General features: G+C 64.7%; 1 protein-coding gene across 7 annotated transcripts in view; it reads left to right on the top strand.

Moving 5' to 3' along the window:
• Positions 1–26,844, top strand: part of TP73 (tumor protein p73) — a 62,492-nt gene that overhangs the window by 22,486 nt on the left and 13,162 nt on the right. For all 7 annotated transcript variants that reach the window (XM_036089559.2, XM_078073874.1, XM_078073875.1 and 4 more), the window contains exon 4: positions 20,082–20,324. In XM_036089559.2, the coding sequence (XP_035945452.1) occupies positions 20,082–20,324 (243 nt within the window). The remainder of the gene's footprint in view (positions 1–20,081; positions 20,325–26,844) is intronic.

The following is a 26,844-nucleotide window of genomic DNA, read 5'->3' as shown; positions in this document are numbered from 1 at the left end:
TCGGTGATTTTGAAAGGAAAGGTTCATCACTCTCAGGGCTGGAGGGCGCGTGGCAGGCCCGGGGCCACACAGCCAGGTGGCAGGGAGAGAGAGAGAGAGTGCAGACGGGGGGTTCTGCCTTTATTGGGGGGGCAGGGAGAAGGGCCTGGGGTTTCGGGGGCTCACTCTTTGTTGGTGAATTTAAAACCTACGAGTGGCTTTAAAGGCTGGGCAGGGAGAGCAGGGTCACTTGGGTGGTCCACCTTCCAGGTCACTCGGGGCTTTCTACGAGGAGAACCGCATGGCTGGGGTGGCCTGGCTCTCTCTAGCTTGGCAGCTGGCTGCGCAATTATTCGAGATGGGTGTCTGTGAAGTGGCCTCCTCTCGATCAGAAGCCGACTGTCGGGCACTCACGCCGTCCACTCTGTGGAGGGGCAGGAGCTCTAGGGAGGAAAGACCCCAAGTGTGGTCTCCTGAGAGGTCTGTCTCCTGAGTTTGGGAAGCTGCGCCCCCCAGCTGCCCAGCTCACCCCTTGAGGGCGGAGGGCCCTGGACACCCCGCGGCCCCGGCATCAGGAGGGGTTCTGCACTCCAGTAGTCAGAGGGGGCGGCTCTCGATTCCCACGGGGTGGGATACGCTCCCCCATGTCCACCCGGGAGGATGCTGGGTGCTGAGAATGGGGGGCCAGGCCTCTCACCTGCCATAGGGTGGCAAGGGTGTGGCCCCCCGCCTCTGCAAACAGCAAGAGGGCGGAATCTGTCAGGTGGGGACCCGCCTTTTAGTAAAAGTCACGCAGGAACAACCTGTGTGCAAAGCTCCATTCACAAGGTGGGGTTCCCTGGAGCCACCTGGTCGGCCTCATGCGGACCCCTGCTTGGCCCCGTCGTGGGCACCGTGACCGGTCTGAGCGCAGTGACCGTGCAGACGGCTTGCCTACTCTTCAGCCTCGTGAGGCCCCCACGCAGCCCAGACCCACAGATGGAGGTAGCTCAGCCTCTGGGGCCCAGCCCGCTGCCCCCCCAAGGGCCTCCGCCTGTGCCCAGGGGCCCAGAGCCAGGCGCGGGCGGGGAGCCCCCAGGCGCACTACACAATGGTGCCATGACCTCCAGCCTGAGCGCCCGAGGGCACAGCTCCCTCCCCACCCAGCGGCTCAGGGGGAGGCGGGGCCGCCCCCACTCCAGGCTGGTGACCTTGGACGAGAGGCTTCCCAGGCCAGGCCTTGGGGCGAGAAAGCGGTTGTGCAGCCCTGTATTCCCGGGGCTGTGACTCAGCACGCGGCCGGGTATAAAGGCGGGCGCATACTCCGCGGGCCAGCCGTCCTCTGTGCCGCTGGGGACCTGGCTCCCCAGTCGTGCGGGGGCCCAGCAACAAGGCACGGCAGGCACAGTCCTTGAGTGGGGGGACACCGGTCCTCTGGGCTGGCACGTCCCGCTGTCTGGACCTTAGGTCTCCTCTGCTCTTTGGCCCTGCAGGTGATCGGGCAGATTCCTTCCCATGCGGCGGGCAGGTTCCCACAGTCAGACCGCCCTCAGGAGAGAGGCCGCTGCAGGCCCACGGAATGACCCTAGCCACCGCTTTCGTGGCCAGGGCAGAGGGGCTGACGGCCCACCTGAGGGGCTGGTCTGTCCTGGGATCAAGTCCCCCGTGACTCTGGGTCCTTGCTTGTGAGACGGAAGTGTCAGCGTGTGTGGGGGCCCAGCACGGGGCTCTGCCCAGCCCTGCGGGAAGGACTGGTCACCGTCCTCGGACCTCCTTCCTGCCACACTGGACCGGCCGAGTAGCCGAGTCGGGCAGTAAAGAGGACGGGGCCCCAGTAGGCCATCTGGCCCCTGGGCAGGCCTTGGAGGGGTCCCGGAGCAGATTCTTGGGGGGACGGTGAGCTCCCTGAGGTCACTGCCGCCAGGGTCCCACCACCCCATGCGGCTGAGGGGGCGCAGAGGGAGGCCTCTGAGCTGGGAGGCCGCCGTGAGTGTGGGGCGCTCTGAGACCCATCCCATCCCTACGCCTCTTTGCCGGGTGATGCACGTAGGGTTACTTAACGCCCCAGGCCTCAGTTCGCTTGTCTGTATGTTGAGCCAGTAAGAGCATCATCAGGATGGCGAGGATGAGGGTGGGGTTGGTCCACGGGGAGTGTGTGACAAAGCTAGACGTTGCGTAGGAGGAGGTGGGGGGGGAAGGCAGGGGCGAGGCTCCGTGTTGAAGAGGGACCAGAGGGCCTGGGAGCAGCTGTGCCCAGGAAGGACCCGACGCCCCAGGGCCTCTGTGGCCACCTGCCCACCTTGGGGTCCCTGTAGGAAGAGCCCTTGCCCTGGGTGGTGGCCGTGGCTGCCTACCCCACGTGGCTCCCTGCCAGCACCAGCAGCTTGTCAAGTAGCTCCCCACCTCCTGCAAGGGGAGTGAAGCCTAGCGGGTCCCCCCTCCCAGCTCTGATGATGCAGGAAAGGCAGAGACGGCAGGTGCTCCGCCGAGCCTGGCCGGCTGGCCTCCCTCCACCCGCTCCTCCCAGCTTCTCCGACAGTCTGTGGAGCCGCCTGCCCCCCCCGCCCGCCCATCCAGAGTGCCCTCCCTCGCTGCGCCCCTTCCCGCCTCACCTGGCGCCTTTCCCTGGTGACAGCTGTTGTGGGCGGGCGGGCCACAGGGGGTAGGGCTGTGGCTGGCAGGGGCAGCAGGTGCCCACAGAGAACTGCACAGCCGGGCAGACGCCTGGGGTTAGAACCTGCAGATGCTCCGGGGGCTCGAGACCCCAGCAGTCACCCAGGGCAGACCTTCCTGGCCTGGGGAGGGGTCACTTCTGCCCAGGTGCAGGAGAAGGGAGGGTACAGCCCAGTGTGGACCCCCGGGAGTAGATTCTCAGAAAACTGGGCTGGCCCGAAGAAGGGGACAGGTATGCAGGGGGAGGGAAAGGACGCCCCCTCCTCAGGGAGGCTCTGCAGACCCAAGGAAGGCGTGGGGGTGGAGCTCAAGGTCATGGAGTGGGCTCAGCTCACCACGGTCTTCGGCTCCAGGACCCCAGCCCGCCTGCCCTCCATAGTGAGCCCCAAGCTCACTTCCTTCTACAGGCCGCAGTGGGAGTTCCTCTGGGGTGCACAGAGCTGAGCCCCGGCCAGCGCCAGGTCGTGGAGCCCGCTCCGTGAGGTCCCCTGCGGGGTGAGCAGAGCCACCTGCCTGTGGGTGTTAGGAGTTGGTCCTGAGCTGGCGCATCACTGGTGCGCTTCTGGTGGATCCTGTGCCCGTGGGAGGTGGAAGAAAACCCCACCGCGTCTCTGCGAGACCCGACAGAGGGCAGAATCTCCGGGGAGTTAGAATCAGGGGGGTAGGTGCCATGGCCCAGTGAGGCCACCTGGGAGGCCACCTGGAGGAAGCAGCTGAGGGCCAAGTGAGGAGGGGGCTGGTTCTCAGGACAGAGTCCCCAGCTTCCCGTCCCTGTCCCCGGGATAGCCAGGACTTAGGATAAATGCACAGGAAGTGGGTGCTGCTCTGGAAGACACTGGGGCTCCGGCACACGTGGACACCTGCTCTTGGTCCGTCTGGGACCGCAGCCTGGCCCCGGCTCGCAGTGTGGGGGACAGTGCTGGTCATCAGCCCGGGCGCCCCGAGCCTCCTCTGTGGTGCCCCCACAGTGTGGGTGGGGCGTGGTCCCTCTGTCCTTGACGCTGTGTGTTCGGTGCTCCCACCAGGGCTCGAGAGAAGACCTCTTTCCAACCTGATGCCCTCCCTCTGGGCTAGCCAATGTCTCCTGGGCCGGCCTGTGCCCCCGGGCCCTCCCAGTGGCCTGAGCCCCCCCAGAGCCCTGGCTTCCTCTGCCCAAGGTCTCAGCTGGTGGCTTCAAACAGCACTTGCGGCCTCACGGTCTCCGTGGGTCAGGAGTCTGGCCTGTTTCCCCCGGGGCCCGCACTCAGGGTCTCCCGGGCTGCTGAGTGTCATCTGGCCCGGGCCACTTCCAGACTCCGCTTGTTGGCAAAATTCAGTTCCTTGCCGCTGTCCGGCTGAGACGGAGGCTTCCTTACCGGCTGCTGGCGAGGGCCGCCGTTCTCAGCTCCTAGAGGCTGCCTGCCGTCTGCCCTGCCATGCCTCCACAACCTGGCCGTGGGCTCCTCGAGGCCAGCCGGAGGATGTCTCCCGGACCTCTTTGAAGAGCTTACCTGATCAGGCCTGGCCCACCCATATAGTCTCCCTGCTGATCAACTCAGAGTTGACTGGTTTGCAACCTACTCCCAGGGGCTGTCATCGCATTCACAGTACCTCTCAAGGAGAGGGGGGTGCAGGGCACAGGCCTGGAGTGGGAGTCTTGGGGCCACCTTGGGGGTCAGTCCCCACACCGGGTCCCCTGTGTGCCAGCCTGGGCCAGACTCCCAGACTCCTGGGGTCTCTCCCCTCAGATTCTTTTTTCCTTTGCTCCCCCCTTTCGGCCTTTACAAACCCAGCACGGTTAGGAAGACAGCTGAGCCGCCCCAGCTGCTGTGCACGGAGCGGGCCTGACCGGCGGGGACACCTGTCGTGAGAGGCTGGGGAGGGGCCCAGCTTCACCCAACGCCCTGTGGGAGCGGGGTCTGAGAACCCTCCTCCTCCTGTCCTACTGTGTCCCTGGCTCTGTGTCCTACTGTGTCCCTGGCTCTGTGTCCCTCCATCCCGTCCGCCTGTCCATCTACCTCCAGCCTCCTCCAAAAGCCTCACTGGAGGACAGGACCCCGGGGGGGCGACGGGGCTCCCCACCCCAGGCCTTCCCATCTTCAAGCATTCCGGGTGAAGAAGGCCCTCTGCTGCTGCCTCCAGCCAGAGCTCCCAACCCGGGCCCCTCTGCAGACCTCCTTCCCTACCTCTGTTTTCCTCCGTCGGCTCATGATGAGTGGTGGGCCCCAGCGTGTTGGGAGCTGACAGCCATGGGGTCACGGGAGTGAGCTGCGTCTCTGCCCCTGTCCCCAGGCCCCCGGCCCCGGCTCTCCCTCTCTGGGGCACTGGGCTGGTCAGCGCACGCCCCGGTGGGCCTCGGGTAGAGCCTCCCTCTGCCCTGAGCCCCGCTGCTCCCAGGCCCCCAGGAGCCTGGAGGTGGTCGGGGAGGTGGCGAGAATGGACTGTCCTTCTGGCACCTCATGGTCTGTAAGCCCTTGTTGGGGGGCTTGGAACTTGAGGGTGGCACGTCCAGGGTCACATGACTTATCTGTGCGTGACCGATGCCCTGCCTGTTCCCGCGAGGGTCCTGGCCCCGACCCCAAAGCAACACTGTGCCTCAGATGGTTCCGTTAGAATGGACAGTCAGACTGCAGGAAGGGAGTCGTGGTGACCACCGTGAGCTCCCTGCGGGCGGGCCACCGGTGTGCAGGCCCCGGCCTGGAGCTGCCGAGGCCTCGGGGTCAGCACAGTGTGGCGGGCGGGGCCCAGCCGTCCTCCTGGGCCACATCGCTGTTTGTAGGGGAGCGACACCTGTGGGGACACGGCCAGTGTCAGCCCAGGTAGGGCTGGAGCACGTGGACTCTGCGTCCCCCACTCAGTCCCTGCGTTGGGCCACGCCTCGGCGGCTCGTTCCAGGAGGGAGGCTCCCTGCGGGTGGACCAGGAGGAGCAGACTCCTGGGGTGCTCCTCCTCTCCGTTCAGCCCTTTGGGGCGTCCCCGGTGGACCACCATGCTCTCGGCAGAGGGAGTGGTGCTCCGCCCAGGGCGCCGGGGCCGCAGCACCCTCTCTTCCCTTCGGGGTGGCCCCGGCCTCACCTACGGAGGTCTCACGGGCCCCGGGCCGGCCCCCCGGTGCTCAGGGGCGGAGGCCTGCGGCCCCCCGGGCCTCCCCTGGGCGGTGTCTCCGGGGGAGCAGGGTGTGGCCTGGTTGTGGAGCAGACGCTGGCCCGGCGCGCCGCCCTCCCGGGGTGCCTCTGTGGTGCGGTCCGACACATCGGTGGGCAAGCCGAGGCCTGCCTGGACTGTGATGAATAGGCATGAGGGATAAAGGGGCGGGCCGCCGGTTTTGTTGTTAGATGCAGTTGGTTGACAGAACGGAGGGAGAAGGAAAATGCCAGCAAATAGCCCACATGTCCCGGAGCATCCTCAGCTCCCGCCCCGCTAGCCACGGGGTCTCTCCGCCTGGCTGCACCCCGCCGTGCGGCCAGCCCTGCAGCCCTCGCCCCCCGGCCACCCAGACCCATGCCTCGTCCCACAGCACGCCAGCTCCCCGGCGTGTGCAGGCCCCCGCGCACCCACCATGCTCTACGTCAGTGACCCCATGCAGCACTTCACCACGGTAGGTGCGGATCCGTCTCCATCCTCCCTGGGGGGCCGTGCTGGGGCTTTCGCCAGGATGGAGGGCGAGGAGGGGCATTCCCTCGTCTGCCTCCCGGTCAGGTGTGTGCTGCCGGTTGGGGGCCACAATCCAGGGTAAGCTGAGGCAGGCAGACGGCAAGAGGGTTTGGGGCAGGTCCTGGGTGCAGAGGTTTGGGATGAGCGCCCACGGCTGGGAGACGAGGGTGGGTGGTTTTCAGTCAGGGCTCGGTAGTTGCCTTGAGATGCGGGGTTTCTGAGGCTCCCCAGCTTTGGGCTGGCGGCCCTGCCCTGCCCTGTCCCCGGCTGCCAGGAGCTTAGGGATCCCTGGAGGTCATCCTTCCCCCGGGGCTTGGGCTATGAAGCTGCCCCGCCTGCTCCCAGGTCAAGAGCATCCTTTCCTGGGAATCTGCTCATTAGGTCTGGGCTCAAGGTCAAGGACTTGCAGCAAGCTGGCCTCGAGGTCTCACGGAGGGGCAGCGGCCTGGCAGAGGGGAAGGAAGGGACTGCAGCTTTTGCTTGGCCCCTGCAGCCTGGGCCCGGAGACCTGTGCTCATTTCCAGACTTTTCCAGGCAGGCACCAGGCGGTAATTGAGCAGGTGAAGGGCGGAGCCATTTTTCGTGCCAGGGAGGCAGGTAGAGTGGGGACCACTGGTACCCTGTGGGAGACCCAGCAGCGGGCAGAGGGACAGGACGGACAGCTGGACAGAGTGCAGGCGCTGCCGAGCTCCACGGGCAGAGGACAGGAGCCCGGGGGCGCGGCAGCCCCTGGAGCCCGCGTGCTCTCGGCAGGTGTGCTTATGTGCGAGAGCGTGTGAGTGTGCGCGTGAGAACGTGTGCGCGTGTGCTGTGTGCTGGGATAGGCACGTCTGTGTTTGTGCCTGTGGCCGTGTGTCCCCAGCAAGGCCATGGAAAGAGAGACAGGTGTGTGTGTGGCCCAGGAGGAGTGAGGGGTGTGGGTGACCCGTCTCTACCGCCCGACTCCGGCCCCGGCTCCATGCGCTCACATTTGGAAACTCTGTGGCCTCTCCCTACACCCCACATGAGCTTTTTGTCTGAAACCCAATGTGGGCAACTGCTGGGCCGGGGAGGGGACATCTTTCCTCCCCGTCCCCCCTTCCGTCACTCACTCCGTCACCGACTCATTTCCCCGCGACACGTGTCACTGGGCTCGCGCGGCACGCAAGCAGCCTCGGACCCCCAGACTCTCCATGCAGGTGGCGTGGGAGCCAGGAGGGGCTGTGTCCCTGCCACCGGGGTTCTCACCCGAGGCAGAGCCAGGGACCCCGGACTCTGGAGGCCAGCGTGCCTGCTTGGCCAGCCGAGGGGCCTGGGCACACGGGGCACACGGGGCCTCTGGTATAACTTTTCTCTCGGATGGGGCAGCTGTCACAGTAAGAAACGTCAGGCAGGGCTGAGCATGGCTGCCGCGTGGCCTCCTTCCCGGGGTGCGGGGCCCTCCTTGGCACGGTGGAGGGAGCATCGCCTCCCCGCATGAGTGGTGGGCTGGCAGAGGGCCGCTGGTGTCCACTCTGCAGCTCCGGCCCGTGCCCCGGGACCAGCAGGGTCGGGTGCGTCATCCCTCGGTTCTGTCAACCAAGGACAACTGCGTCAGCGAGTATCTGCCGAGCAGCCCGGGTGTGTCTGGGCCCAGGGCAGGTGGACGGCGCCCGAAGCCTCTGCCCCCAGGGGAGGTGGGCTGGGCTGGTCACGCTGATTTATAAAAGTGTCTACTTCCTGTTTCTGTCCCAGGAGACAGAAGCTTCTTGCTGCATGCAAACATCATAAAAGAGGAAGGGGCGTTTGCCCCAAACCACCTAAAACCCCAGCATGAACAAATGGGGATGTACCGAGGAGCTCGTGTGGCCCCCTCCCTGGCTGCTGGGGCCCTTAGGGCCAGCCGGCCCCAGGGAAGGAGGGCACAGCCCGGTTTCCTGCGTGGCCCGTGAGCACCGTGCTGTCCACGGCCGCTGCTCAGCTAGCCCTGCGCTGGGGTCAGCTCGGGGCACTGGGGCACCCCCTTGCCCTGCGGTCTTAGCCGTACTCAGGGTCTGCTTCTCCGTCGAGGGCTGAGCAACCCTCGCCTTTGGTGGCTCCACGTAGTGGGGCGTTTGGCCGGCACTGGGAGGGCTGGGGGCTCTGTGTGTGGCAGCTCCTCCCCCCTGCAGCCCGCTAGCCGCCCCCACTCAGGGGCCCTCTCACCTGGGCCGCGCTGGACACAACCCAGGGCAGGCACCTGGGACTGACCTTTCCCGGTTGGAAATCTCGAGATTTCCCATTTGCTACTGTTTGGGGCCGTTTCACTATTTGGCAAAGCTTTAGAGTCTCAAGAGATAAGCAAGGTCAGTGTTAGACCCCACTGGCTCTTTTCGTGCGTGTGTGTTGACTGGGGCCCAGGGCTGTCTGGGCTGCAGGATCATCGTGAGCCGGGTCATGGGCGTCTGGACCTGGCCTCTTCCCACCGTCCGCCAGTCTGTGGTGGGGGCTGGCAGGTTTGTGCTGGGAGAACACCGGGCTCCTCTGTCCTGGAGCCGCACGGGCGGGCACAGCGCTTGGCGTCCCCCTGTGCCACGTGGGTCTGGTCACTCTCTGTTCTTGCAGAGACAGCGCAGCCTCTGGGCAGGAAGGGCCCCGGTGCATCAGGGAATAGTAGGAAGCGCCTCCTGTGTCCAAGGCACGCGGGGGGAGGAGGGAGGAGAGGGCGCAGGGGTTCTGGGAGGAGCCCCTGCTGCAGTGCTCGGAGCAGGCCACGGGAGGGCAGGGCCGAGGCTGGGAGCCCCGAGGCCGCTGGATAGTCCCGCAGAGCCATGGCACCTTGGGCCAGGTGGGAGCCGGGGAGGCGCGAGCACGAGCACCGGGGATTGCCGGCCGGATTTGCTGGGGGGCTGGGGGGCAGGGCAAAGGCGACCCCGGTTGGACCCAGGAGGCTGGGTGAAGGGAGTCGCCACCTGTTTATTCAGATGGAAAACTGTGGGAGGGGAATTTGGGGTGAAGAGTGAGCTCAGCTGTGACTGCTGTGTGTGAGCCACTCACCAGCTGTGGCCAGGCTGAGCAGCTGGGGAGGAGGGGGAGTGTGAGCCAGGCTGGGGGAGCGGCTGCTCAGCGCTCGGGGCAGGTGTCACCGGGGAGGCCTGGGTGGGGAGTCCCGGCTTGGGTGGGGGCTGCATGGGGGAAGAGTAACCAGGTCAGAGACAGAGAGACACCTCCCAAGAGACAAGAGGGGCCACCTGGGAGCCAGGAGAGGGTGCCACGGGGGACGGGAAGGGGGTGGCAGGGGCGGGCAGCGAGGTCAGGCCTCTGGGGACCAGGCGGGAGGGGCTCCCATGGCTGGCTGGAGCTGAACCCGAGTGGCCGGGCGTCTGGGCTGCAGAATGGGCTGGCAGCCACAGATGTCCTCTCCCTGACCGGGGGCAGGGAGAGCACAAGGCTCTGGGGGCCCCGGGCAGGGATGGACTGGCCCAGAAGGGGAATACCAGAGCCTGCCCAGAGCCTGCCCTGGGGGGACAGAGGGATCACCCCCAGTCGCCAGGCTTGCTGAGCTGACACTCCGTTTGCCCGGACTCCTGCCCCCTCGGCCAGACTCTCGGTCTGTCCCCGCAGTTCCAGGGCCAGCCGCCTGTCCACAGCCCCACCTCCACTTAGCAGCCCACACCAAGCTCCCACCTGCCCTGTGGGGGGGCCGCGTCCGGCCTCAGCAAGTGGAAAATCCGCTCTTCCTTGGCTTGGCCAAGACCCGGGAGCTGTTCTTGACCCTCCTTTCTGCAACACCCAGTGTCCCCTTCATTAGGAGCCCATCGGCGTGTCCTCGGGACGTGCCAGCCCCCTGCTCCAATCCACGGCTGACGTCACGGCCTTTGACTCAGGAGCCAGGGTCCCTTGGCTGAACTGACCCCCTCAGCCCTTCCTCGGGCTGCAGGCACTGCTCTCTAGTCTCCAGTCTGGAGGCTTCCCTGTGCCCTGCCCATCCCTCACTGCCCCCCGCCCGGCTGTGTTTGTGTTCAGCCTGTTTTGAAGCCCAGAGCCCCCAACACACTCACCTCCTGGTTTGCTCGCCGCCATGCTGGCTCCCAGCACCCCGGACGGCGCCCGGGAAATGTGTGGGGAGGGGATGGGCTACCTCACCTGCCAGGAAGCTGTCAGGTAGCAGAGCTGGTGGGAGGGACTGGGGTTGGCCCGTCTGTCCACCCCGGAGCCTTGAATTGGGGAGGGAATGGGCCAACCAGCGGCCCTGAGCCCCTCACTGAGGAGGTGCATGACGGTTTCTCCATCCCTGGGTCCCGGTCATCGACGGGGGTGCACTCGTGACTCTCCCTCACCCTCCCTATCACCTTCATCACACTTGTCACCGAGGAGAGCTGCGGCCCCCCGGGAGGTCTGGTGTGGGTGGGGCCTGATCAGCACCTGCAGAATGGACAGACATGCGGACAAGGGAGATGGGCAAAGGAGGTCAGGGCAGATGCCTGGGTCAGGGTCAGGCTCCGGGGCGGCAGGCAGGGGGATGGGAAGGCCGACTGTCCCTAGTGGTGCTCAAGCACGAGGGGTACCCCATGAGCTGTGCCCCAGCTTTTCTCGAGGCCCTGGGCACCCTGGGAGGTGGGGCCTGGACGGGGCTGTGTCCTGGGGGTTAAAATAAAGTCTGTGCATCTGTGGGCCACCTGCCTGTGTCACGGGCAGCCCCGCAGGGGCCAGCAGGGCGCATCCCAGAGAACCACGGGGACCCTGCCTGGCCCCCGCCCCAGGCTGCGGCCCCCGTCTCGGCGGTGCTGTGTGCAGGCAGGGACGTCCTGCAGACACACGCCTCGGCAGCTGCAGGAGCGGGCTTCTGGGGGCACGTTCCTCCGGCGCGAGGTGTGGAAAGTTCCACATGGCCCTGGCGTAGGATTGGGCAAGGCCTTGCCTCAGCCCCGGGTGAGGACAGAGAGTAAGTGCATATTTTCAGGAGGAGAGGGTGCCTCCCCCCGGCACGAGTCCGGTCTTGTTGGCATTTCCACCCGTTTAATCACAGACTCCGGGAGATGCTGTGGGAAACACCGCGGGATGGAGGTCCTGCTCCGAGTGGGATGGGTTATCTCCCCCGAAGCCCAGACGTGCCAGTCACTCACCTCCGGGTGAGGTCGCACCCGAGCCCAGACATGCCTGCCAGAGAAGAGCAGGGGGCTTGGAGTTTCATACTCTACAAAAAAAAGTCTGGTCTCAGTATTCTCTGGGGAACTGGGGGACACGGGGGGCAGAGCAGACACCAGGCAGAGCCCTCCGAGATCAAAGGGGTGCCCGCAGCGGGGGGTAAAGGGGCTACAGGTCCGGGCTCAGAGCTCCTTCCCCAGTACGGGAGAGAGTGACCCGCACCCCGGATCAGGCGGTGCCGGGTCCCGGGAGTAGAGAGCGCTCACCCCAGGAGGTGACGTCTGAGTGGGGCGCAGGGAACCCCCCGTCCATGGAGGTCTGGGCAGAGGGCTCAGCAGACTGTCAGGGGCTCCGGTGACCCCTCCCCAAGCCTGTCGCAGTAAAGACCCTTGCACCCACTCCTCCAGTCAGATCCATGCTGGTCCCATGAGGAAGCCGCTGTTCACCCATTTTCCACAAAGACAGGGACCACACAGCTAGGCTGTGGTGAAGCTGGGGCCCCAGTCCCCTAATTCCCTGGCCAAGCCCAGGGCCCCATGATGTGGTTCCCAACTGTGGAGCGCCCCGACCTGGGACAGGATGGATCTGGGTGCCTTGCCAGATGGGCTCACCTCCAGCCCCAGCCCCTGGCCGGGAAGGGCAGCAGGGCCGGAAGCTTCCTGGGGACGTGGCTCTGTGCAGGGCCTGGAGGCTGGAGGGCAGACCCCGGCCGAGGGGATGAAGAAGGGGCCAGGGAAGCCGGGCAGCCCTACCGCGGGCTAGAAGCCAGGACAGCTATCTGCCAAAGGCTGCAGGGTGTGGCCTTGTGCGGGGCCAGCTGCGGGCAGCTCGAGTGTGGGGTGTACAGGGGCTGACCTTGGGGTTCCTTCAGACTGTTCACTCGGGGCTGTGAAGGGAGACGTGTTTGCAAGGCCCTAGGGCCGCGCGGGACACCCAGGGTGCTGCCGGCTGGGGGAGCAGTGGACACAGCATGGCGCCAGGTCCCAGCAGGGCCTGGTGGGGAGGGAAAGAGGGAAGCAGGGAGGAGAGAGGAACCCGTGAAGCCTCCGGCCAGCTGTGTCACCACCTTCCACATCTGGGAAGGTCGTGGCTGGATTTTGCTCAGAGTTGCATTTGGGCCTCTCGGCTTTCTTGGGAAGGGCTTTGGAAATGTCCTCAGTCCCCCTTGTCATGAGCCTCAGGGGACGACGGATGGAGGACTCTGTTAGTACCAACCCGCCAGCCATGCCTCGCTTTCTGGGCACTTGAGGGTCCCCTGCATGATCCTCGTGAGCCCGGCCAAGGTTACAAAGCAGAAGAGGGTTGCTCCCTGCACAGGGTTAGAGGGGGATGGGCTTTCGTGTCCAGGAAGAACTTCCTGGGGGTCAAGGGCGTAAGGAGCTGGACGGGTTCAGCCAGGTCAGCCAGGGAAGCCCATTGCTGCAGGTTTATAAACCGGCAGGAACGGGGACGGCTGACCCGACCACCACGAGCTCGAACTGCTCAGGTCCACTTGTATGCGGACTTTTGTTTTATAAATACGGTGCAGCCCTGAGATGGGTTTCCTCTTCTTGTGACTCCCTTAATGAGATTTCCTTTCCTCTAGCTTACTTTGCTGTGAGAACGTCGTCTATAACACCCACAGCATTCAGCATCTGTGTTAACTGACTTGATGTTATCGATAAGGCTTCCGGGCAATAGATTATCAGTAGTAGTTCAGTTTTGGGGGACTCAAAAGTTATACTTGGATTTTTGACTGCACGGGGTGTCCACGCCCCTAACCTGGTGTTGGTCAAGGTTCAACCGTATTTTAGAGGTTTACAGCCAGGGGAAAACGGACACCCCACGGGAGATGAACCCACAAGGGTGTGCAACCTGATGTCTGTTACTCTACCCGGAGAAGTGGGAGAGGAAGCCCCAGAGCACAGACCACAGGCAGATGGAGAGCCCGGAAGCTTCTAGAAGGACGTGAGCCTTGAAAGGGTCTAGAGGTGGGAGGAGACAGCATTCCGGGAAGGGACCAGCAGGAGCAAAAGCCCTGAGGTACGGACAGCAGTGTACAAAGGAGGCTGGGAACGGGGGGCCCTCTGGGGGACCCCATATCACCACCCGAAGGTGCACGAGCTCTGTCTTTGGGATCTGTGTGTCCTCGTGGCAGGGACAAACATGCTTCCTGAACCAGAGTTTGAGCCCAGTGTCCCCGGCTGCCCCCGCTTGGCCCCGTGCAGGGACGGGGCAGGAGATGTCCTCCCTCTCCCCCCAGTCCCCTCCACTAGTGAGTGAGAGCCTGGAACGGAGCCTTTGGGGACATACTGAGAGTCGCTGTAAATTTCAGTGGCAAGATTGTCTGTCCCGTCCGGAAAGCACGTGGGACACACACCTGTTGCGGCCGCATGGTCACAGCCCACCTGTGCTCTTGCTTTTCCTGTCTCAGTCGCCTGGAGTCCGCCAAAGGTGGCCACAGACGCTGACACTGGGAAGCGAGCAGGGCGTGAGGAGGGAATCGGGGTACAGGCTTTTAAAAACAATTTGTTTTCCATCTACATCCCAAAAACTCACTTGAGAGGGCTTATCAGTTTTAAATAAACACATGAAATAGCAATCTTCTACAACTGCAAAATCCAGCTCACAGTGAAGGGAGGGCCTGACCCAGTGTGGCCGGGGAAGTCCGGCTGCCGAGGACAGGTGACGAGGACGGGTGACGGGGACGGGTGACGGGGACGGGTGACGGGGCAGAAGAGGGCGTAGGTGCAGAGGGCTGGCCGCACGCACTGTGGCCGCTCCTGCCGGGTGCTCCTGGAAGGGCTGCAGCAGCTGCTTTCAACCCCAAAGAGTGCCCAGGGCAAGGGCGGGTGCCGTGGTCCACGTGTGCTTTGGGGTCCGTTTGTGAGTTCCCGGGGCTGTTTCATTCAGCCCAGAGTTTCTGAGCATCCCATCTGGGGCCGGGCGTGACTGGACGGTGGGAAGTGGCCTCTCTGGGGCACGGGGGTCTCCTGCTCGCCCCGTCTCTGTGCCTGGGGCTCAGCCCTGGCCTCTAAGCAACGGGGTGAGGGTCCGAGGCTGGCCGGGACTGCTTCGTCGGCTGCAGCCCTTTCCTGTTGGGCTTTTGTGCAGACAAGGGGAGATGAGTGCAGCGTGCACGGTGGGCTCCCTGGATCTGAGGAGTCTCCTGGGCAAGGGTCATTCCTCCTGATGGGAAGTCACGGGTTACAGCCTTTCTGGACCCTCCTGATCCCCACAGCCGACCTATGGCTTCACCCCTACTTTGCAGATGGGAAAGCTGAGGCCGTGGGAGGTGGATTGCCCGGCTGGGTCACACAGGTGGGGCTGGGACCTCAGCCTCTAGGTCTCCTGACCTCGGAGCCCTGCTCTGCTCTGCTGGGCCTGGGAAGTCCCTTCTGTTCCTCTCTTTTTGCCCCAGGACATGGTCCTCGTGGGCAGTACTCATCCCGGAGCTGGACACACAGAGAGGCCTGTAGGTGAGCAGTGGGTTGGCCAGGAAAGCCCATTGTTCTGGGATAGCCAACCCAGTCACCGTCTCCTGATCAGCTGCAGGGGCCCCCAACACTGGCTTGGCCAGCAAAGGGCACTGGGAGCTTGTGGGGCAGGGGCTGCGGGGCTGGGCTGAGCTCAGGTTGCTGGGCAGGAGGACCAGTGGGCAGGCCCGACCCTCTGCTTCCTTGGGGGGGGTGCAAGGTGTGGCTGGGGAGCTGGGGCCTCTGAACCCCCACCCCCTGGGCACGGGATGGATCAAAGCAGCAAGGTCTGGGGTTGGGGTTGAAAGCTGAGATGGGCCAGAGTGTCCCCCAGGCATGAACGCAGGCAGCTCTCCCCAGCTCACTGTCCCCAGCCGGGTGCTAGTCTCTGCGGCTGCCTGAGCTGGGAAGGCCCGCAGTTGATCTGCAGAGGAGGGGAGGGCCCCAGGCTGGAGAGATGGTGACAAGGTGGGGTGGGCTGGAAGCTGGGACCGCTCCACCCCAGGGTGGTTCCCTTCGTCCTTTCCTTACTGGTCCTCGGGCAGCACCCTCCTTCCCTGGGACTCCGAGCCCTGACAGTCCAGCTCCTTTCCGGGAGGAGGTCAGGTGCTCAGACACAGTCCAGGTCATCCACCCAGGGGTGGGGCCTCCGCTCACCCTCATCCCATCAGGTGGCCTTCTCCCTCTGCAGCCTGAGGTCTAAGCCCCTTGCCCCATCCCTGCGTGTGTTTTGAGCCCTGTCGTGCGAGCACATGTGTGCATGTGGCCCCCAGACCTACACGTGCCCTTGCCTGAGCAGAAATGGGCCCCCCTGGGATCCTGGTCCAAGAGGTGCTGACCCTGGGAGCAAGCCCAGCTCCCTGTGGAGGCTGGACACCTGACCCTCTCTGCCCCCACCCAGTGTCCCTTCCAAGTTGGCAGAGAGCAGCAGAAACATGTTTGTGGAACAAATGGACAGAGAGTGCCTTGGGGAGCCTGTCTCGTCTTGGTGGAGGGAGCTCCCAGGCCATCGGCCACCGACCCAGAGCCAGGAATGGCCTCCTGCCTCCCGGCAGGCCGGGCTCATCCTCTGCCCCGGACCTGGAGGGGAGGCCACCCGCCGGCTCCTTTACTCCCGCCCGCTTGCTCGCAGCCCTCTTTGGGTTGGGCCCAGGAGCTCTGCACGCACATGTAGGCACATGTGGGCCGCCTGGGGCCGGGCATGTCCTAATTAGCCCACTCTCTTGGGAGTTCTGATTGAAAGCAAAACAAACCAAGAGTCTTGGTTTTGCCCGGGTTCCTCCTGCTGCCAAGTGGGTCTCACCCCAGCTTCCAGGGGCCTCTGGTCTGGAGGAGCTCTACCCCAGGCTTCTGTGTGGCTGTGTTGGGCCAGTTTGGGCAGCAAGATCAAAATGGGGGCAGGGGCTGGCCCCCCGCAGCGCTCCCCATCCTGACTTGGAAGGAATGCTAAGGGAGGGAAGGAGGGGCCTTTGGGGAGCCACACACAGAAGCTGCCACACAGCATGGACCAGGAGCCCCTGGGGGTGCAGGACCCTGAGAAGGACTCGCAGGGATGGCTGTCCCCAGCACGGTGGCCCGACACGGGGCCCTGTCCTTCACTCCTCTGGGGAGGGGGGAGCTCCCCAGACTCCTGGACCGCAAAGTGCCCCCGGGCCAGAGGCCAGAGGGAGGGTGTGCACCCTGCGGGCCACTGGCTTGCTCTGTGTGGCCTGTTCGGGTGTTTGTGTGTGCCGAGCACTTCCTTCGCATCTCCCCAGGGACCTGCCTGCTGGAAGCCTCCGGCTCCCTCCTGCCCTGTGACTGCCGGGCGCAGAGATGCTATCAGCCCGGCTCTTTTGGTTCAGTGACTAATTTCCTGGCACCCGCCTCAGATCGGTAAAGAATGTGGACAAGTTAAAATCTGAACAACGTTGTTGTCGTGGGCCTTCCTCTCATTTCTCCTGAGTGGGGGGGGGGGCCCTTTGCCCTGCTGGCCCGGGCTGTCCTGTTGGGGATGGAGCGGGGAGGACAGACCTGAGCCCGGTGGGGCTGTCCTCACTGAGCCCCGGAGGAGGGAAGCCTCCTACAGCCCCTGGGTAGCCCAGGGCCCCTATGGCCACAGGGAAGCCGCTCACTCCCTGGGGCCGTGGCTTGTCCCTGGAAGACAGAGGTCATGGGGACTCGACTCTGGCTGGGGAGCAGGCTGGCACCCCCGTCCTCCCCACCCCAGGACCCATGGGGCTCTCAACCTGGTTGAGTGGGAGGACCGGGTTCATGCCCTGTCCACGTTCCTGGGCATGTGCACAGGGGAAGCCATCCTGCTGCCCGGCTCACCTTCCCTCCCTCCCTCCCTCCCTCCCTCCCTCCCTTCCTTCCTTCCTTCGTCCGTCCGCTGGGCCACTCACTCAGTGAGGAGCCTGGAATGAGAGTCCTCAGCACCCCCAGGAGGTGTGGCCAGCAGCCTTGCCTGTGATGGTGAGGCTGGGAGCTGGGATGATGTCCGAGCACCTGGGGGCCGGACCCCCACCCGGCGCGAGCCACAGGTGTGATTTTGCATTTTCCAGTAGCCACATAGAAAAACAGTAAAAAGAAACCCGTGGAAATAATGTAATTAATAATTTACCCTTCTTATCGGAAATGATGCACATTTTGGTGCGTGTTCAGCATGAAACAGAATGAGATCCTGCATTTTTATGTTTTTCTTGTGGCACCGGGTGTGTGGAGTCGAGGTGCCGTGCGCCCCCCAGCACCGCCTCACTCGCCACGGCCATGCTCCACGTGCCCATGTGGCCGGTGGCTGCATATTGGACGGGCCCACGCTTGGGATCACGTGACAGCCCCTGTGGGGCCTGCAGTCCTGTCGGTCCGGAAACAGAGGCCAGAGGTGGGGGGACAGGGAAGCGCCCTCAGGATGCGGGAGCACGCGGGGTGTCCCCCATCCCGTGTGGAGTGGAAGGCTGGTTTCTCTTGCCCCTCTGTCATTTTGTTTTAAATAGTTTTATTGAGCCACATTTTGCGTAACACACAACTCACCTATTCAAAGTATGCATTTCAGTGGTTTTGACCATATTCACGGCTCTGTGCTCCCATCAGCACTGTGAATCTTAGAGCACCTTCATCACATCCAAAGGAAGCCAGGCTCCCCTTAGCCGAGGCCCCAGCCCCACCCAGCCCCTGGACCCCGCAGCAGGTCCCCACAGCAGGTATGCTTCTGTGGCTGGCTTTGTTCTCTGAGCAAGGCTGTGGTCCCCTTGGCTGTTTCGTTGCTCCTTAATGGGGGGTCAGCACTGTTTCCACCCACGGACCCAGAGTTTGTCCACTTGCCTGTCATGGTCGGTGGATGCTGGGGCCTCCCCAGGGGACAGGTGAAGGCACAGGAAGTTAGGAAGGCGGTGGGGAGCCAGACCAGGGAAGAAGTTCTCAGCGGTGCCCTGCAGGGGGGTCTCCTGTCCCGCTGGTGGTGGACAAGGCCCCGGCCACACATTTATGACCACCGAGGGGCCCCTCCGATGGCAGCTTCAGCCAGGCCGTCCCCAGGGGGCTGACGCATCTGAGGAAAGCACCGACCTGGACTCCAGGAGGCACAAAGCCAGGGCTTCAGTAAGAATCTGTCACCTGTCACCTCCCTCCTCCTGGGGCATCACTTGTGCTGAGGCTCCAAGGAAACCTTGTCCCGAGCAGGCAGCCGGGGGTGGGGGGGGGGGTGGGGGGGGGGGATGTGTGCCTTCCAGGGGGATGCCGAGCTGGGAGGGGGGACGTGTGCCTTCCAGGGAGATGCCGAGCTGGGGGGGGGGGGACGTGTGTCTTCCAGGGGGATGCTGAGCTGGGGGGGGGGACGTGTGCCTTTCAGGGGGATGCTGAGCTGGGGGGGGGGGACGTGTGTCTTCCAGGGGGATGCTGAGCTGGGGGGGGGACGTGTGCCTTTCAGGGGGATGCTGAGCTGGGGGGGGGACGTGTGCCTTCCAGGGAGATGCCGAGCTGGGGGTGGGGACGTGTGTCTTCCAGGGGGATGCTGAGCTGGGCGGGGGGGGGGGGGGGGGAACGTGTGCCTTCCAGGGGGATGCCGAGCTGGGGGGGGGATGTGTGCCTTCCAGGGGGATGCCGAGCTGGAGGGGGGGACGTGTTTCTTCCAGGGGGATGCTGAGCTGGGAGGGGGGACGTGTGCCTTCCAGGGAGATGCCAAGCTGGGCGGGGGGGGGAGGGGACGTGTGTCTTCCAGGGGGATGCTGAGCTGGGGAGGGGACGTGTGCCTTCCAGGGGGATGCTGAGCTGGCGGGGGGACGTGTGCCTTCCAGGGGGATGCTGAGTTGGGGGGACGTGTGCCTTCCAGGGGGATCCTGAGCTGGGGGGGGCCGTGGGTGAGGAGCACCAGCCTCCTGACGGAGAAGACGACCCAGGGCTGAGCAGCCGGTCGCCTCCCAGCCTGAGGGATGCACTCCTGTGCTTTGCAGTTTGGAGGAGGCAGTCTGCTGAGGGGGCTGCAGGGCAAGCCCTCCCATCCCCCTCTGGCTGCTGGTCTGCCTCTGCCCCCCACTTTGTCAGAGCCACCACCTCACCCCAGGCAAGTCAGTCCCTTACATGCCTCAGTGTCCTCATCTGTAAAATGGGATAATAGCAGTGTCTGCTTCAGACCCAAAGAGAAGATTAAAATAAATCTCATGGGAAAGGGGTCTTCCTGGCCTGCCCTCCAGGAGGGATCTTGTCTGTCTCCTCCCTCCAGGCAGGGGCTGACCCCAACAGGGCCTGGGGATGCACCCACACTGTGCAGCTTGGAGTCCCTGTTCCTTCAGGGTGTGGCCCCGGGGGGAGGGGCTGGGCTCCTAGGGCCGGGTTAGGGCAGAGGCTGTGCACGACAGCAGGAGGGGACCGTGGGCCCCCCACACTGGGGCCACCCCCTGCCCCTGTCTGGCTCCCTAGGCCAGGGAATTTCCCTACTTCAGGCTATGCTGGGGGACTGGGGACGGGGACCCTGCCCCAGAGCCCGAGCCCCTCCTGCGAGCCTGCCAGGAGGTCCAGGGGCAGGGAGCCTCCCCCTCCACCAGCAGCTCCCCTCCAGGTGCGCTCCATGGAACCCCGGAAACCCTGGCACGGGGAGGCTGATGGAGAGGGGAGGGCGAGGTGAATATGTCAGTTTATCCCAACACAAGCAGTGACCTGTTGGGTGGGGGGGGGGCGGGAAATATTTGGGATGACTGAGCTGCTGGCCCTTTAAGGCTCCTGTAACAGGACACCTCTGGCCTCGCGCTTCCACTCTCCAGCCTGACTGTGTGTCCCCCTCCCTCCCCCTTCCCACGCTAGTCCCAGTTCAATCTGCTGAGCAGCACCATGGACCAGATGAGCAGCCGCGCGGCCTCGGCCAGCCCCTACACCCCGGAGCACGCCACCAGCGTGCCCACCCACTCGCCCTACGCGCAGCCCAGCTCCACCTTCGATACCATGTCGCCGGCACCGGCCATCCCCTCCAACACCGACTACCCCGGCCCCCACCACTTCGACGTCACCTTCCAGCAGTCCAGCACGGCCAAGTCCGCCACCTGGACGGTGAGTTGCGCCCTCGCTCCCAGGGGCATCTGCGGGGTGTGGGGTGGGAAGGGGCGATCGCCGCCGCCCCCACTGGCCGTCCGGGCAGCGAGGAAGGGAGGGCCGGCCAGGTGTCCGCACAGGGTTCCCGCCTGGCCCACCGCCGCGGGAGGAGCATCGGGCAGGAGGCGGGTCTGGGGCTGGGCAGTCTGGGCGTGCCCACCCCTCGGACGTGCGGCCAGAGCGGCCGGCCTCCGCGGGGCCCCAGAGGGGCAGACAAGGCTCCGCAGCAAGGTCCACGGGCCCACGGGGCGGAGGCAGACCACCGGCGTCCCTGCCCCGAGGTGGGGCTTGAATCCTGTCCTGGGTGAGCGGGACGCTCGGCTCGCTGGGCGGCCTCCTCCAGGTAGTGCCATCGGCAGGGAGGTCTGGAGTCTGGCGGTTGGCGGGCTGGGGCTTTGCCTGCCCTGACTCTGCGCTGTCATCTACGCGCATGGGTGAGAGACCGGGAAGCCAGGGGTGGGGGGTCCACAGCGCTGCGGACTCAGGTCTCGCCTCGCCCCCTGCGCCCGCCCTGTGCTCGCCCTGCGCTCCGCAGCATTCTGGCCCCTGGTGGGGATTTCGCCGACTTGGATGACGGCCGCGCACCCGTGGCCTCCGCGGGGTGCTCTGAGTTTACGCTGACTCTTGAGATGGCCCAGCGACCCCCAAGGTAGAATCTGTGACCGTCCCATTTTACAGCCCAGGCCACAGGCTGCGGAGGGGAGGGGAAGCAGCTCGCTCAGAGTGACGCAGGCAGTAAGTGCTCGCCGGGACCCCGCGGCCGGGCTTCCGGGTTTGGGGGCTCTAGCTTCCTAACCACAGTGCAGCTGGGAGAGGACAGGGCTGCCGGACATGCCCGCAGGGGCAGGGGCTCTGCAGGGGCGCTGCGACCCCGGGACAGACCACAGGCTCCCCTCTGAGGGTAGGGCACGGAGGGCATTGCGGGAAAGGCAGCCCCGGGGGCACTCCAGGTCTCCTGCCCGCACGCAAGAAGAGGACAGTGAGCCTTGCCTGGCACCTGCCCTGGGGACGCCTAGCAGGTCCTGGCCGTGAGGGAGCATCACCCCCTCCAGGGAACAGCAGTTTCGTGGTCTCCCCCAGCCCCTGGAAACAGAGAAGTCCACGCAGGGTGGCCGAGCACCAAGCAGGTGACCCCGAGGCTCTGCCGCTTTAATAATGGGGTCTCACGATCCCCACTGCCCCCTGGCCAGGTTGTGGTTTTCCCACACTCCTGGGGGGCCGGAGGGGGTGTGGATCCACAGGGAGACGGGTCCGGCTCTCTGCAGGGGCCAGTCCTGGTCTGGGATCCAAGGCACAGTGCCCCTGCGGCTGTCTCTGGTTCTCGCTCTGGCTGTGGGCCCCCAGCCGCTGACCCATCGCTGGCTGCCCTGAGCTGGTACCTCGTCCTCACTCGTGAAGCCTTCCTGCAGTGCTCCTTGTTGTTCCTTAGAGGGGATGTTGTCTCTGCAGCACGGGCCAGCGCAGTATGAGCAGTGCGTCACATCAGTATTTCCTTAGCAGCAGGGCTGGGGATGGGGTGCCCTAGAGCTGGTCCTCCTGGGTGAGGTCGTTGGGCAGCAGCTGTCCCTGCTGGAGGAGTCTCTTATTTCCTGTGGGGTCCTGGGGTCCTGGTCCCCTGACCCCAGATTTGAGGTTTGGCTGTGTGACTGTGAGCCAGGTCAGGAGGCGCCTGAGACATCCCACCCTTGCACACCTATGGCGACAGGAGGCTCACTCCCTCCCCTCTCCCATGTTCATACTGTTCCCTAAGCCCTTTCTCTGGCCTCTCAGGCGAGGGTCCCAACCCCTCCCGCACCAATACTGTCACCAAGGCCTGAGCTGCCGGACCCCTAGGAATCTTGACAAGCCTTGGGGGGGGGGGTCCTGGCTCTCTTTCTCTCTGCTGTTTGAGGATGCTGGTGGGGTCTCTGCAGTGTCTTGGGGGACTTGGAGTGGCTTAGATGGTCTGAGCTGGTCCTCAGGGAGAGACAGGAGCTGCCCCTCTGCTGACTGTCCCCGCACCACCCGCCTGGGGCCTCTGCCAACCGCCCCCCCAGTTGCTTCCACCTTTCCTGTCAGAGGTGCAGCGTCAGGTCTAGAGGGCCCATGGCGGGTCACCGTCATCCGGCCCCACATGGCCCCATGGAGTGGTCCGTCCTGGCCAGCCAGACAGGGCGGGGGTGGGGGGACGGGCAGGGGAAGGCTCCCCTGTGCTCAGCAGCTCCGACCACCCCTCACCCCACCCCCTGCCTGGGCCCTCTGCTCTCTGGCAGCTGTGCTGGGGGGGGGTTGCTGCTGGCCCGCCCGGTTCCCCTCCCCAGCCCCCATCAGTGCAGGGGGTGCAGGTGGGACAGACATTGATAATGAGATTTTTGGCACCTTGGCTCTCTGGGAGCAGACCCCCCGCAGGCTCCTTTCCCTGCCTGGGGAGGGGGCGGGCGGGCTCACGGTGCAGGGTGGGGACTGCGGGCAGCCCGCCTGCTCACAGCTCTGGGGGTCCGGCTGTGCGAGCGCTGCCCAGACTTGCTTCCCGGGCGTGCTGTCTGGGCCTCCGCACCACGCCATGCGTGGCCCCCGCCATGCCGGCCGGCTGGTAACTGATAGATAATTCATATTTTTCTCAAGTACAATTCCAAACTGACTGTTGCCTTCACTCCTCTCCTCGTTCGGGAAAAACGCCCTCACCAGTCCCCACGGGATCACAGCTGTTAATGGGGTCTTTGGCCTCTGCCTGGCGAGCCCCCCGGCGAGTGCCCCAGCCCCAGGTGGTCCCTCTGCCCCCAGATCTCACATGCGCGCTCCTTGGGCACCGAGGGGAGCCCTGCGCTCACAGGCGTGTGCGCGCACACGGACGCTCACACACGTGCACAGTTGCGCGTGCTTCATGCACACACACGTGTGCACGTGTGCAGGCCTCTGGCCGCGGCCCAGGGTGACAATGCCCCCTCCCCCACGGGAGGCCAGGACGGGTGGACGGGCGTAACCGAGCAGCGGGGGGGGGGGGGGGGGGTGTGTTCAGCCTCCAAGATTCTAAACCGGGGACCAGGGACCAGACGTGGTGGGAGTGTGGCTGGTAGGGCCCAGGCCCCAGATCTGCTGTGGTCTGAAAATGGGCTGTAGCCTGAGGGGTCAGTGGGGACAAGTGCCCTGGGTCCTGGGACCACTGTGAGCAGGGCCCGGAGCCTGGGGAGCGCCCCACACGTGGCTGCTCTTGAGTCACCTGGCCGGGGCTTGTCCTGTGTCAGGGGCTTTGGGGTTCTGGGGGCGTCAGGGGGAGACACACGCTGGGAGGTTAGGGCTGCGGGTGGGGGCTGGCTCCCCTGGGCACTGATGCTCTTTGGCCTGGTGGGCGGTGGAGCCCGGCCAGGGATGGCAGTGTTCATGCCTTTGTCCCTGTCCCCAAGCCCAGCACACTCCAGCCTGGCCTCTGGGCCCTGACGGCCAGGCCCGTCTTGGGCCCCCCCGGCCCAGGGATTGGCAATGACACGGCCGGCCGGTCCCAGGAGTCCCAAGGAGCAGCCCAATGAGAGGGACATCTGGATGCTGTCCAGCCCAGCTCCATCTCCTCCAGCTCCTAGGCTGGGCCTTGCCAGGGGAGGGGACTGTCCTTGGGGTTTGATAGGCTTGGGAGGGGGCTCTGAGGTCAGCCAAGAGGCTTGGTATGGCTGGAGCCCTGGCCCAGCCGAGCAGTGTGAGGCAGGCCAGTGAGGGTGTACGCGGGCGTGAGGGCTCAGTGAGTCCCGGGGGGGGCCCACACAGCCCACACAGCCCGCCAGCCTGGACACAACCCCCTGAATGACCTCCAGCTGCCCCACACATGACCGTGGGCGAGTGCCAGTCCGTCTGTCCTGGGGGCGAGCCAGCGCACACAGGGTGAGCGCCACCCTCCTGGCCGGGGAGGGTCCTATGGAAGGCAGGCGGGGGGCACAAAGACTCTGCGCGGGGTTCCTGGTAGAATGTGGCTGAGTCAACACTAATGGATTCGGGAGAAAACTTTCCAGCCCCTCGGAGGTTTGCAAGCAGGAAAATAATAGTGGAGGTGTCCCAACACGATCACGGTATCAATTGCGTTATCCTAAAAGTTTATGGAATGCATAAGTGGAATTAATACCTTTTACTGGCACCAGAAGCAATTACGCGTATTTAAGGCCGGGGAAGAGCTCTAACAGTGTCTATTGTGGAGACGAAACGAGGAGTAAGCCGGGGAAATTGCAGTGATTGCTTGCATTGTGGGGAGCTCCCGAGGCGGACCCGCTTCCTGCAGCCTGGCCTGAGCCGGGCGTCACCTCTTCTCTCTCCGACCTCTGCAGCTGGAGCCCCAGGTCACAGAAGTTGGCCTTGGAGGCCCCACTCCCTGAGCCTCAGGGAGTCCCAGGGGCTGAGGGGTGCACCCGGGGCGGCCTCCACCTTCCCCCACCTGGGCTCTTGTAGGGGGTGCGAGGGAGAGCCCCCTGGGGGGGTAGGAGTCCATGGGTTTGGATGCAATCAGTGTTTTATGAAGAATCCTATTTTCTGGGACTCGTTCCCAAAATGGGTACGGCTCCACAGATTCTAGAATGTCCGTCTGGCGGTGCTGACTGTGGTGGAGCCAGGCTGTCACCCCCACCCCCCACCCGTGCGCGGGAGAGGGCCGCCCTCCCAGCAGCCATGATGCTGAGGACACCAAGGCTCAGGAAAGGCAGGAGGCGCGGGCGTCCTGAGCCCTGGCTTTCGTCAAGCAGCCGGTGGGGGGAGGCCATCTATGCACCCCCGTGAGTGTAGGGGCGCTCCGGGATGCCCCGGGACCCCAGGGAGCTGCTGGGAAGAGAGGCTGACCCTCGGAGGCCCAGAGCTCCCGGGGCCCCAGGTGCCTGGATTCCTGTTTGCCAATGAGTGAGTGACAACTCCCACCACAGGGGAGAGTCGGCCACCCGCCGTCGCTGCCGCTACTGATTGACAAATGACCATCCCTCAAGAGCGCTTTATGGTTAGAACACTCCCGGCTGACCAGCAGAGCAAGAAGGAGGGGCTGGGGCTGGGAGTCGGGAGCGACCCAGGACTGGCCCCTCCCCGCCTCCCCCTGCGCATCTCCCCGGCCTGGCCCCCCACCCGGGGTCAGTAGCCCCTTTATGGGGGGAAGCGTCTCCTGGGCATCCTGCACCTGCGGCCCTGTGCGGCTCTGGGTGAGGGTCTCCGCTGACCAGCCAGTGGAACTTTTCCGTGGTCAGTTGTGGGGGAAATCTGTGTCAGGATTTTCTCAGATCCCAAACTTGGAAGCCAAGCTCAAGTTCACGGACCCCAGGTCTCAGAATTCCCATGGCCACACCCCCTGGCCTCCAGGTGAAGCCCCCTGGCGGCACCTGGGCTTTGTCCAGGCAGCCCCAGGAAGAGGAGGGGCAGAAATTCTAGGGTGTCAGAACTGGAAAGAGGAGCAGCTCCCTTGGGGGGGGGCAGTGTGCGTAAGCCCCCCCCGCCCCCCCCAGGCGGGCCGCAGGGCTGTGATGCTCCTGTTAGGGCAGGAGAGCCCCCTTGGAAAAGTGACTAGCACTCCGGCTTCAGTGAAGTGGACATTCAGAGGTTGTTGGGGGGCCCCGCAGTGGCCTAAAGCCCAGGGTCTCCCGAGGATCGCAGACCTGCCTCCTCCACCGTGGCCATGTGCCCCGGGGTGCAGCACCCTCTCCCCATTCCTCATGGGGGGGATGAAATGAGGCCACGTGGGCACCGGGAGCCACTGCCCTCCGCAGGGGGATCAGATGTTTAGGAGCCAAAACTCTCCTTGCCCCACGTACTTCGCTGGATATTTACAAGTTTCAGTGAAAACTTCTGATTCCAGCCAACGGTTGCCTTAAGAGCTGGAAAATGATACCCACCCCCCACCGCCCCCGCCGCCACGTGTCCAGGGTGTCCCGGAGCTCACTAGAGATGCAGTGGGTTCCTCTGCTGCTGGCTGAGAGTGGAGTTTATTTAGAGTGAAGAAACTAAGTGCACCGCTCCCTGGCCGGAGGGCACATGTTAACTGAGGTCCGGAACCGGAGACGTACCTGTAGCTTCCAGGGCAGAAAGATCAGAGGCAGGAGAGCCTGTGCTCGGGACTCCTGGCTGACACGGCTCTCAGGCCCATCCTGAGCACCTGCCCCCCCTGTGGCCACAGCCTGGCCAGCTTCCCCCCCTCCCAAGCCAGCTGCAGCTGGGCCAGCTCCAGCCCCAGGCCATCTGGAAGCTTCAGGGCACTGGGGGAAGGAGCTAGCCAATCGTGCCTGCGCTCACCAGGCCAGCCGTGGTGTCTGGAACGGTGTGCCCACAGGCGGAGGATCCAGGACTGTCCTTTGAGCAGAAGATGCTGCTGACCCCAGCACCCCGCCCAGGTGGGCTGACCTTTATGATCACTGCATGGACAAGGCCAAGCCTGCTCAAAAGGCCACAGTCAGGTGGGGGTGAGGGCCATAGGGGGCTCTTCCTCCTGGCAATCGAGGGGACGCTCTGCGGCGAGCAGAGCCCTGCGGTTGGCCAGCCTCCCTGC

Source organism: Halichoerus grypus, chromosome 5, assembly GCF_964656455.1.
Source record: "Halichoerus grypus chromosome 5, mHalGry1.hap1.1, whole genome shotgun sequence".
In the NCBI taxonomy this organism is placed as follows: domain Eukaryota; kingdom Metazoa; phylum Chordata; class Mammalia; order Carnivora; family Phocidae; genus Halichoerus; species Halichoerus grypus.
The sequence above is the reverse complement of the archived record's forward strand: the minus strand, read 5'-3'. Positions and strand labels throughout refer to the sequence as shown.